We start from the raw sequence: 13,364 nt of genomic DNA, 5'->3' as shown, positions 1-13,364 counted from the left end.
CAAGTCAATCTTTACTTCTGCAGTTGCAGCTTCAAATTCAACAGCTTCCGGCTTCACATGTGTGAGAGAGAGAGACCCATTTCAGCGCAGTAGAGAAGAGACACATATCTGCGCAGTAGAGAGAGAGAGAGATGTGATGAGATGAGTGAGTCCAAATGAGGAAAAGTCCTCTTATATTTATACACAACGTTGGTGGGTGAATAGATGCGACTGTTGGGCTTTTGAGCCTACATGAGTTGTAGGTCGGCTTGATAATAATTCCATAATCAAAATAAATTCATATCTACATGAATACTTATCGGAATCGGATGATCTTTATATCAATCCTACACCTCTCGACGAGAGGAATCTAATAAAAATATTATCAGCCATGAATAAAATGACCCACATGAAGTTTTGCCCTGGTTGCCAATTTTAACACTCCCTCTCAACCAGGGAGAACTTCATCTGCAATCTGTCTATCAGTCGTTACTATTCATCCATCAAATGCACTGCCTTGTACAGCCTGACCCTTGCCCTGCTCTGCTCTATTTTGCCTGTTCTGCTTTGTCTTGTTCTGCCTTGCACTGATCTGTACTGTTTTGTTCTGTTCTGCTCTGCTTTTGTCCGAATTATGAAGAAGAAGAAATGATCGAGGATGTATCATACTGACTCAAAGTCAGTCTCAGAGTATGTACCACTGGTCCCAGAACCGCGACCCGAAGTCAGCGTCATAGTGAGTACAACTCCAATGGTCCCAGACCAATATCATCCTCCACTGACTCAAAGTCAGTCTCAGAGTATGTACCACTGATCCCAGACCAGTCTCAACCGACCCGAAGTCAGCGTCATAGTATGGTACAACTCCTACTACTGGTCCCAGACCAGTATCATTGATCCCAGATCAATGGAGGTCATCCTAGCGTAGGGAGTACAGTAGTTACAATGATGCGTCCATCGGTACTACTATGGTCCCTAACTTCATTTCCCTGCTCATTGATCAGATGAGAGGTACTTCCCATGAGTCCCAAACAGCATGGGTAGGATGCCTCGACAGGAGAACTAATCAATCCTGTCCTCACAGGAGAACACATCAATCCTGCTACTATTGCCATGGAGAACACATCAATCCAGGCCTCACAGGAGAACACATCAATCCTGCTACAATTGCCATGGAGAACACATCAATCCAGGCCTCACAGGAGAACACATCAATCCTGCTACAATCGCCGTGGAGAACACATCAATCCAGGCTGCCATGGAGAACACATCAATCCAGGCCTCACAGGAGAACTAATCATCCTGCTACACAGGAGAGCGAGTCATCCTGTTCCACAAGAGAGCGAATCATCTTGTCCCACAAGAGAGCGAATCATCTTGTTCTAGTGTGCACCACTAGGGGAGGGTGAGTCACCCTGTGGTCATGTGTTGCTCCAGTAGGAACCGCAAGCCCTTAGAGCTCCCAGAGCTCAATGTATGCAACATGCAGGACCCTTGTACAAAGGTTTCTTGCCGACTCCAAGTTGTTTTGGAAAAATCACAGATTAGATCTTTCCTCGGGGCTTTGACAAGGTGTATCAACCTGTACATCATCTTAATGTGATGGAGCTTCCTTGCTCATCAACTTACCATATCCCAGATGATGTCTATCTGCTAGAGCAATTGACGAATACGGGATTCCTCAATAATCGAATCCCACCTCTGGTTGTTACAGAGAATCATAGTGGTATCCAATGTAAATCCAAACAGCTCACTGAAGAGCTTTGGCAACTAGACTGCCTCACACGAGGTTATGCTAGCAACAATATATACTGCTTCAGCGGTGCTCAAAGCTACCGACTTCTGCTTCCTGCTCATCCAGGATATCGAAGAAGATCCCAATGTGAAACAGTACCCGGAAGTGCTCTTACGGTCCACCACACTGCCTACCCAATCATCATCAGTATATCCAAGTAGTCTCACATCTCCGGCAGTGTATCTTAATCCATGAAAGATTGTGTCCTAAAGACATTTCAGAAGATTCTTGGCATCAATCCAGTGAGGCTCAACCAAATATGAGCTCACAATGCTAACTGCAAAACATATGTTCGGACGGAGGTTCACCAAGAACATCAATGCGAATGAGTTTTTGAAACTCAGAGGCATTTCCCAAGTTCTGTCCGACATCACTACCATATAACTTCTAAAAGTTAAGATCCTCGAGGTAGTCACAAGCTTGCAGTCCATCATACCAAATCTTTCCAATATATTTACCACATATTTTCCTTGAGATAGGAAAATTTCCCTTGGCTTCTGCCACACTACAAGTCCTTGGTCCTTCATTTCAAATTCAAAAGCCATCTCCCTCTAACATTTGAATGAGAGGGTTTGCACCTGTTAGAAAGAGGTCATCCACATACAACACTAGTATGAGAGGCTTGTCATCTTCAACCTTAAAGTAAAGGTTAGGATCGGCTTCACTCCTAGTGAATCCCAGCTTCATCAAGTAGCTATCAATCTTCTCATACCATGCTCGGGGTCCGGGGAGCTTGCTTCAGCCCATAGAGAGCTTTCTTCAACCTGCATACATGAGATTTTCGATCATAAATTTCAAATCCTTCGGGTTGCTCCACGTAGACATCTTCTTTGATCGAGCCATGCAAGAACGCAGTCTTGACATCCATCTGATGTAGGTTCCATCCTTGTGAAGCGGCAAGGGCTATGATCGAGCGGATGGTCGTATATCTGGCAACCGGTGCAAATATCTCATCATAGTCTATACCTTCCTTTTGGGAGAAACATCGAGCAACAAAACGAGCCTTATACTTTTCCGTGCTTCCATCTGCTGCATGCTTTATCTTGTAAAGCCATTTGGAAGTAACAACAGTCTTGTCTTGGGGTCTGGGAACTACTTCCCAAACATCATTCTTTATGATAGACTCATATTCTTCGGCCATAACATCCTTCCATACTTGATGCTTGACGGCATCTAAGAATGACGAAGGCTCATTTTGTATATCGTGCTCATGATGGTCAGGTATCCTTGATACCTATTAGGTTTCTTACTTTCACGAAAGGATCCTCGGGGTGCAGCATGTCCTTCAGCATCATCAAGTAACCCCCTAAGCCATGAAGGCCTCTTCCTAGAAGAGGAAGGCTGATATGGAGGAGGATCAATCGGATCCATGGGTTCTTCTACATCAGGCATTGATTCATCATCCTTTTCTTTCGGTTCCCTTGTGTCGGCTTCTTGAGAGCTCCTTAAAGTCAGAAGATTGATCACCTTGCTGAGAGCCATATCTTCGTCAAAGGTGACATCATGACTAATTATGACTTCCCTTTGACCGACTACATAGATTCTATAGCCTTTAGTATTTTCTCCATAGCCCACGAAAATTCCCTTCTTTCCAGATGCTCCCAATTTATTTCTTTTCTCTTTTGGCACATGAAAGTATACAGGGCTTCCAAAAATTTTAAAATGAGAAACATCAGGTTTCTTATCGGTGAATTTTTCTTCAGGAGTCTTGGAACCCAATGCTTGATGAGGGCATCGATTTTGTACATATACGGCAGTGTTTGCAGCTTCAGCCCATACAAACTTAGGAAGACTTTGATCATGTAGCATGGCCCGGACAACTTCCATAATTGTGCGATTCTTCCTTTCTGCCACACCATTTTGTTCAGGAGTATATGGTGTAGTAGTCTCCCTCTTGATGCCAGCTTCTTTACAAAAATCATGGAACTCATTAGATTCATATTCAGTCCCATTGTCAGTTCTTAAGATCTTGATCTTCTTTTCGGTTTAATTCTCGATTAGGGCTTTGAAGTGTCGGAACCAAGGGAACACTTCATCCTTCTTTTTCAAGAAGTATATCCAGGTCTTTCGAGAATGGTCATCTGTAAAAGTAAGATAATATGAGTATCCTCCCAAGGAGTTCACAGGCATCATACCTGATATGTCTGAGTGAACTAGTTGTAATATATCGGAGGTCCTGCTTTGACCTGAAGGGAATGGTCCCCTTTTGAGCTTTCCTTCTGCATATCCCAGACATACACCTTCTTTCTCTACTTGGAATTCAGGCATCCCTATTACCATCTGTCTTACATCGGGTAGAGCTTTCTAATGAAGGTGGGCAAACCTCGGATGCTAAAGTTCGGACTAAAGAGTTGTGTCACAAGACATGACACCTAGCGGACTTCCATCGGCCTGATATAATGAATCAACACTAAACCCAAGAGTAAAGACATCTTTAACATTATTTTTCCACATACATACCTTGCCATTGCTGAAGGTTACCTTGTAGCCTTTGTCTTCCATTTCCGAGATGGACACTAGGTCCCTTTTGAGGTCAAGTGCATTTAATACATCCTGGACTTTCTAGCCTTCTTGAATGGTTGTCCTCTTCCTCGATCCCCAGCTCTCCTCTTACCTTTGCTGTTGAATTTGTCATTCCTTTGATTTGCCATCAGAGGGATTTTGATCATTATCCCGGTGTGAGTCCTTTCTATCAGGGCACTCCCTTGCATAGTGACATGCTTTATCGTAGATGTAACATCATCCTTTTCTTCCACCCTTAGGTCTAGCCTTTCCTTTTGATTGAGAAGAAGAGGCAGCAGGAGGACCTTTAGGCATGGGCATTTCTTGCTCTTCTTTCCTTGTTTCTTCTTGAATGCATCTAGCCATTAATTCCTTGAAACCAGGAATTATATTATAGTTCGGAAGAGTAGTCTTGAACACATACCATTCAGATGGTAATCCTCCAAGAGTTGTGAGTGCCATTTCTCTGTCAGTAATAGTTTCCCCAATAGATAGGAGATCGTTCTTGATCTCGGTGATTCTTAAGAAGTATGCTTGCATACTTTCATCTCTACCCTTCTTGATTTCCCTCAACTTATTTATAAGAAACAAAACTTGATTTGCATCATTAACTTCAAATAAACTCACCAGTCTGTCGTAGATTTCCTTGGAGGTGTCTAGATCAGAGATGTAGGCCACCAAGCGCTTGTCGATAGAGTCCCGGATGATCTTTTTTGTTTTGACTTCTCCATTTTTCCATTTGTTCCAAGCAGCAGCAAATGCATTTGATGAAGGCTCAACAATATTGCCTCTTACATGGTCCAGCACTCCTTGATCTTCAAGGGTTAGATCGATAGACATCTTCCATCCGTGATAGTCAGCTTTCTCACGGAGCTTGTCTTCGGCAGGAAAGAGTGTTGAGGACCCAATAGTTCTTTTAGGATAGCCTTGCCAATCTTCTCTTCAATGATTGCTCTTGCTCTTGCTCGGGCTTTGTCTTCACCTCAGCTCTGATACCATGTTAAATTATGGTATGTTCTATGCTTATAACAGTTTACTTCTTTTTCTTATTATATTCCACCGATTAGCAATCACATGTACATAAAGTAAAGTGCAGATAGAACATTAAACGATCGACAGAAAACAAGCCAAGACAAGAGACACAAGATGTGGCGGCTAGCCTGGGACAAACCCCACAATGTGTGGGGAAACCCTTTGATCAAATCTTCTTTTATCTTCAATAATTCAGCAGAGAGAAATAGTACAATAAATCTGATTCATATTAGCAGTAGCAAACCCTAGATCAGCAGCATCAACATTAGCGGCTTCATTATCAAACTAGGGCAGACGATATCTCACAAACCGACCGTCGGATTGACTTCATTCCACCACCAAAAGTTTCGGCTTCCAGAGGAGGTTCAGATGAACCTACAGCGCAGTTCAGATGAGGAGATCTTCTAGGCCACGCAAGTCAATCTTTACTTCTGCAGTTGCAGCTTCAGTTTCACCAGTTTTCGGCTTCAAACTAGGGCAGTCGATATCTTGCAAATCGTTCGTCAGATTGACTTCATTCCACCACCAAAAGTTGCGGCTTTCAAAGGAGATTCAGATGAACCTATAGCGCAGTTCCAAAGAGGAGATCTTCTAGGCCACGCAAGTCAATCTTTACTTCTGCAGTTGCAGCTTTAGTTTCAGCAGTTTCCGGCTTCAAACTAGGGCAGTCGATATCTTGCAAACCGTTCATCGGATTGACTTCATTCCACCACCAAAAGTTGCGGCTTTCAAAGGAGATTCAGATGAACCTACAATGCAGTTCCAAAGATGAGATCTTCTAGGCCACGCAAGTCAATCTTTACTTCTGCAGTTGCAGCTTCAAATTCAACAGCTTCCGGCTTCACATGTGTGAGAGAGAGAGAGACCCATTTCAGCGCAGTAGAGAAGAGACTCATATCTGCGCAGTAGAGAGAGAGAGATGTGATGAGTTGAGTGAGTCCAAATGAGGAAAAGTCCCCTTATATTTATACACAACGTTGGTGGGTGAATAGATGCGACTGTTGGGCTTTTGAGCCTACATGAGTTGTAGGTCGGCTTGATAATAATTCCATAATCAAAATAAATTCATATCTCCATGAATACTTATCAGAATCGGATGATCTTTATATCAATCCTACACCTCTCAACGAGAGGAATTTAATAAAAATATTATCAGCTATGAATAAGATGACCCACATGAAGTTTTGCCCTGGTTGCCAATTTTAACAGGAAATTTCTCGTCTCAAGGACTACGTCGAAAAATTACTGGCACAAGTGAAGAAGACTAAAGTCTCAAAAAAAGAACTCAAGCAGCATTTATCAGAACAAGAAGAGGAAAATTTACGTTTAAAGAACCTTAATAAAATTTATTAGAACAAATCAGAGATCTAAAAGATGAAAAACTTAAAATTCAAAACACTAAAAATAAGGTTGATGAATCAAAAACCAAAGAACTTTTACGTCTGAGAAACCATAATCAAAGTCTGCTCAATCAAACTAAGAAACTTAAGGAGGATAAGAAAGCATTAAAAGATAAGTTGGAACAAGTCACTCAAGAAGAAGTATCGAAATCTCCAGTCACAACAGTTCAAGTTGAAAATAAGGGAATGAATACCGATCCAGTGAATATGACAACTCAAGAAGACAAGTCAGTTGAAGAAACGACACACGTAGATGTTGCAGTTCAGACAATGGACATCCCAAGTGAATGTTCCATAACCAATTCAACAACATCTTCGCCAGAAGAAAATCTAAAAACTTTATATCGACATCCGAATCATGAGAATAGACAAATCAACCAAGCTGTGTATCAGGACCATTCAAACCGTAGACAACAAATTAATGTTTCAGAGAATAATGACGTAACATCAATTCCGTCTTATGCTGACAAGTCGTTACAAAATTTTAGTGATCAGAATGCTATACAGAAGATTAATCTGGGATGGTCTGATCCCTTTTTAGTGCGACAATTTTAATTGTCACTAAGAAGATCATATCAACTTGTATCAACGAGGATGACTATTCCAAGAGAGAAAGACGTTCGAAGCCGAAAAAGAGATCAAGCTTTTTTTATCGACAAGCTTTGAGGACAAAGCTTTTTGAGAAAGGAGGCAATGTAACAAATAAAATATATATAATTAATGTAAAATAATGTAAATGATAATAAGCATAAATAATTATTAGTTAATTAGTAATTAGGTTGAAGAGGCATGTCTAAATGAGACATGACTCTTCATGAAGAGACACTTGCTTGATATATAAGCAAGCCTCTCGTTCTCATTTGTAATTCATTGTCATTCTTATTCACATATTTAATATATAATATTTGTATCGTCATGGATATCTTAATATTCCAAGTCTTTTGGAGTAATTAATTTGTAGAAGGAACTTTGTTCGCTTCATTTTACTTTAGCGAATGCCAACTAATTCTATTTGCTATATACTTTAGGTTATTGAATGGACAAATTCTTTTATGGTTTTACTTAAATTGGTCTGAATTGGTTTTGTCAAAGCAATTTGGGAGTCTCCCAACGTCCAAGTGGTGGACCTTTTTAATTCCTCCTGTTTTAAACTCAGTTTCTTAATGTTCAAGTTATTTTGTTTTAGGATCAAGGTATACATGGTATAGGGGCTTACCTGTGGATTGTTGGAATAATTTGCAAACAACACTGAAATGATAATTTCTGATGCTATGAGCAAACTGTTGCAATCTTCATCAACATCTGAAGGCAGTATATGCTCGCTGTATTTTCACAGTTCCCATTCTACTCATTCTGTTGTTGTAGTGTCTACCGTGGTACATTTTGAGTTTTACTTTAGCGAATGACAATTAATTCTATTCGCTATATATTTCAGGTTATTGAATGGACTTTTACGGTTTTACTTAAATTGGTGTGAATTGGTTTTGTCAAAGTGATTTGGGAGTCTTCCAGCTTCCAAGTGGTGGAATTTTTTAATTCCTCTTCTGTTTTAAACTCGATTTCTTAATGTTCAAGTTATTTTGTTTTGGATCAAGGTATACTGGTTTATCAGATATCGGATATGTTATTTCAGTATTGAACATATTATCAGCATTTAAATCTTGCCCTGTTCTTTGGCTCAACTTTGTACCTTTTGGGTTCTTCAGTTTTCATTAAGTGACAAAAAGAAATGCTACCTTTAATGCATGTTTCAATGTTTCGAATTTTTGTTTTATCTGATATTCAATTGGATATCTTTTTCTTGTTACATTTTTTCTTACAAGTATGTTTTTGCTTTGTAGGTTATATCTGAAATTGTTGAGGCGTGTCGTTCCCATGAGTTTACAGATATTGTGGTGGTACATGAGCATCGTGGGGAGCCGGATGGGTTAATTGTGTGCCATTTACCCTTTGGCCCCACTGCCTACTTTGGGTTATACAATGTGGTAGGCTGTACAATTTCTAAGTATTTGTATTTGGTCGCATGTGGATGTTTTATGATATGAATTGTCAAGAAAGTTCTAAAAATGTTCATGGTTGCGACTAATAGGTGACGAGGCATGATATAAAGGATAAAAAGGTTGTGGGAACTATGTCAGAGGCTTATCCACACCTTATTCTACATAATTTCTCCACCAAGGTATGGTGACAATTGTACATTTGGGTGGTTTCTAAATTGTTTTGGGATGGTTGTCCCATACTTGGGCTATGAAAATATGTTTGTTTGTCATGTACATTGCCTTTTGTATTTGCTATGCCTTTTGTTTTTTGGTATTACCGTTACGCTCCATTAAACCTATGTTTGTGATGAACTTGTAACTGGCATGGGGAATCCGTAGTAGTATAGTGTTCTGTATGTTGGATGTTTTGGTTTGTATTTTGTACATATCTTCACAGATATGGTTTACACCCTTTTTTCAACCCTGCAAGTGAGCTCTTCAACTGGTTGATGGTATTCAGAAATATCGTAATATGTTTTTCAATGACTTACAAGTAGTATCAATTAAAAAGTTGTTGGTTGCTTTGCTTTCGATGCCCACGTTTTGTTGAGCTTGACGATAACTGCTAACATAAAATATCTCCCATTGTCTGTATGGATATCTTGAATTGTTGTTAACCATGCATCAAAATAGTGTTCTCGTGTAATCTGGAATGTCCTGGGACAAAGGAGAAACTCTTAGCTGGGTTGTTGTTTTATTAGTCAGTGCAGTAGATAACTTAGCCTCACGGCAGACCGTGTGTCATACTAGTCTCGTGAGTTCTAATGATTATGAGGTGTATATATTAAAGGATGTAATGTTTGAAGTCTTTTTCTTTTTGGCCAAAGCTAGAATACTCATTTTTAAAGGATGTTTTTAAATCCAGAATGTAGGTAGTAGCTTTTAATGCCAACTTGAAAATTTCTGTTTATTTGTTGGGGTTTTAACTCCAATAATAGTATGAGTGAAAATTTAGAAATGTTTTTCCTATTAGTGTGCAATAAAGATTACATGAATACAAGTGACCAACATTACGTCAATTGCATTGAGAGAAGTGTGGGCTTCCTACAGCCTTGGGGTGGAAGAGATATCTGTCTCATGTGTTGTAAGGGACCCATATTATTCTTGGATCTTTTAAGTGGCGAGAGGTTTGCTCTTGGGATTTTTGATCCTTTTGGAGCTTATTAGGTATGAAGTTAAGATGGATTTATGCTAGTAAAATGTCATTCAAATAAGTTGAAATCCTAACTACCAAAGACATGGATAAATGTGTATATATGTCATCCATAGTATTCAAAACCGGAACCCGTGACCGAACCTGTCCACCTATCAAACCAGGTTTCAACCCGGAACTGGTCAAATCTGGACTGGTCAGATCTCAATGAACTAGTCTTTAAAAAAATACATGAAATAATTAATTCGTAATGAAAAAACTAATCTTAAGTTTTAAAACCATGATTCCAAACCAATAGAGTCAAAATATGCGAAGTTTGCTCATCTATATACTATGTAAACATGAATATATCAATATGGCACCGAGTGCAATACATATAAACAATAACATACATAATCAATGAGGCTGTAAATGGCCTGTAGAGTTCATAAACAATGCTATAAGCTATGGGGCCATTGCCTACTACAAGTCTACATATCAATGATCAACATGATCACTCCTCATCATGATCAAACTCATCACCACTACTAGACATGGGATCATCAACATGAGCTACATAAATAATCTGGCTCAGAGTTTGAGGATTCCCAAAACTCCTTTGCAACCTCAGTAGTAGTGGAAGTAATAACAACAAAACTAGACATCAAAACTACAAATCACTAATCAACATGATCACTCATGAAACTCATCATTGATTTAGGGCTACTAGAAATAGTATCATCATCAAAATATACATAAACATCGTCTATCTCAAAGTATTCAGACTTGGATTGCTCAACCTTATAATATGATAGAAACTGAAAAAGTTTAACATGCCTAATCAGTGATTTTGATTTGAGTGAAGGGTTCATCTCCTTAGCCTTATAATGTGGTAGAAAAATCTAGTATGCCTAACCAGTTATTTTCCTTTCAATGAAGGGTACATTTTTCCTAAGGCCATGGTAGAATTTAGCAATCAATACCACCAACATCAGCGAAGTTCAACAATCAATGCCTCCAACATCAAGGTACTTAAAGGGCTTCATGCTCTTAATCAAATGCCAATCTCATACCTTCACACATGATAGAATCAAATGGAAACATTGCAAACCCCCAAACCATGAAATCCTGAAGCAATTAAGTTTGTTGAACTTTGAGTGAAATCTAAAATTCTAGTTTCTCCATATGAAATGCAATGAGGTTGAAACCACTCAAGCATTTCGAGTCATTTCATGGTAATGTTAAAAATTTAAGTAAAAGGATGAAAATGAAAGATAAAGGAAATATCACTTTTACTTTAAGCATGTAACACTACCATTGATTGCTAGCGTTGCTAGGGTTGATATGTGTGATGCAAATGAGCTTGGAGGGGTTGTTTTTGGAGGGAAATAGTCCAAGTTTTTCTCAAAATCGCTTCAAAACTCACAAAAATGCATTTTGTGGGGTTCGCGGCTGGCTTGGCAGTAAATAGGTCGATTTATGACAAAATTGACTAGTTTATGGGAAAACCAATAGGTTTATGGTTGGTCAAACCAAAAAACTGGTGGGGTTGCTCAGATAACCCAGTTTTTCTACCAGTTTGATGGCCTGGGCTAATGAACCGACTGGTTTGACCGGTTTACGGTTCAAACCGGAGAATTTTGAATACTATAATGTCATCATAACAATGATTCCATTTAAAAGAAAATACAAATGATTTTTAAATTTATACATGGTATTAAAGTAATATTGATTAGTGCTTGCAATAGAGTTGACTAGAGTATGATCAAGGAGTATAGGAGTTGGTAAGCTTGTAAAGGAAGATAATTTGGAAATGCAAGTTAAATTCTATTTTTTCCACAGTAACAACTATTTTATATTATAAAAAATTGCTACGGTCATACCCATACAACATTGGTGAAAAAAGAAAAGGCAATACCCATCTATATTCAATGACAATGTTAGGGAGGTCAATGATAGTGAAGGTCGAGGCTTGGACAATGTTAGGGAGGTCTTCATAGGGTGGGAAAGGGCAATGAGCATTTGCTTAAGCTGGCATAGGAATTGAGCAAAATGATGTCACAATAGGGCAAAGAGGTATATGTAAGGTTTGATGAGAGCAAGGGGACCACTAGAGGGTTGAGGGAAGTAGGGATGGGTTGTGAGCGAGCATGTCAAGTGTTGGGGGGAGAGAAACAAGGGAAGTTGGAGAAGTTAGGTTGGGGAAGCTGGTTGGGGGAGGGGGGAGAGTCTGGTTGGTAGGAAGGGTTTATAGGTTTGGCATTAGAGGTCCTAGTCATGGTTTTTTAAGACTTTGATGCTTGTGAGGGCAAGGGCGCCGGACACTAGAATAAAGGTTACTTGCTAGGTTGAACAAATGGATATACCATTCTCCACACATGAAACAAAATGAGGAGACGCCATAAATAGCACTTTCTAAGGCACAAAGCAAAGTGCACAAAGTGACAACTCATTTAGGTATTCTATTTTCTTTTAATAGAAGTGAAGTTGTTGAGAACACAAGATGACGGATATAGTTTTGGATCGGTCATCACAAGCAACTAAAAACATTGTCAAAAGGAAAGTCTTCTTACTCCGTAGAGCTTGGTGATAATATGAGCTATCCTGTGATAGGAATTGGATCAACCTCAATAGAGCTGGAGAATGGAGGCAATATTCATCTCAACAACATCTTATTTGTTCTAGGTTTGCATAAGAATTTATTCTCCATTTCAAGTCTAGAAGATAAAGTTGATAGAGTGGCTTTCATTGATGGAAAAGTTGTAGTATGGGGAAAAACTCAAGCATAGAAAATGCCAGAGTGATTGGGATTCGCGAAGGAAGACTTTACATGTTGCTATCTCCTCTTGCTGAAGCTTTAGTTCACATTGAAATCAGCGCATGTGAACTTTGGGATAGAAGATTCGGTCATCTCCATTTGAAAATCCTTCCAACTCGATATTCAATAGTAGATGGTGTCCCCAAACTGAAAGAAGATCACGAAAGAGTATGCAAGGGATGTGCATTGGGTAAGAACACCAAGAGACCTTTTGGAAGCAATGCTTCACAGTCAAAATAAATCTTGGATCTTATTCATTCCAATATCTGTTGTCCTATGACTCCTAAATCACTTGGAGGTCATCTATATTATGTCACATTTATAGATGACCATTCACGGAAAACTTGGGTTTACCTATTGAAATCCAAGGATGAAGTATTTACCAAATTTCAAGAATTCAATGCTGAAGTAGAGAACCTTATAGAAAGAAGAATCAAGATATTAAGATTTGATAATGGAGGAGAATACACATGTAAGGAAATCATAGCTTTCTGTAAGGAGTCTGGGATTAAGAGGGCGCTGATAGTCCCATATAATCCCAAACAAAATGGAGTTGCAGAACGAAAGAATCGATCCATTGAAGAAAGTGTAAAAGCAATGCTACATGATCAAGATTTACCAAAATTTCTGTTGGGTGAAGCTACAAAGACAACTTTATATATACGAA

General features: G+C 39.2%; 1 protein-coding gene across 1 annotated transcript in view; it reads left to right on the top strand.

The window, feature by feature from the left end:
• IMP4 (Ribosomal RNA processing Brix domain protein) overlaps window positions 1-13,364 on the top strand; it is a 156,885-nt gene that overhangs the window by 60,943 nt on the left and 82,578 nt on the right. Inside the window, exons 5-6 of the mRNA XM_089372137.1 lie at window positions 8,550-8,693; window positions 8,798-8,887. Of these exons, the coding sequence (XP_089228263.1) occupies window positions 8,550-8,693; window positions 8,798-8,887 (234 nt within the window). The remainder of the gene's footprint in view (window positions 1-8,549; window positions 8,694-8,797; window positions 8,888-13,364) is intronic.

The sequence above is a fragment of the Pinus tabuliformis genome, chromosome 8, assembly GCF_031772625.1.
Source record: "Pinus tabuliformis cultivar Carrire ecotype Pingquan chromosome 8, CPIR1, whole genome shotgun sequence".
Taxonomy (NCBI): Eukaryota; Viridiplantae; Streptophyta; class Pinopsida; order Pinales; family Pinaceae; genus Pinus; species Pinus tabuliformis.
Note: the sequence above shows the minus strand (reverse complement) of the source record. Positions and strands in the feature narration are given on the sequence as shown.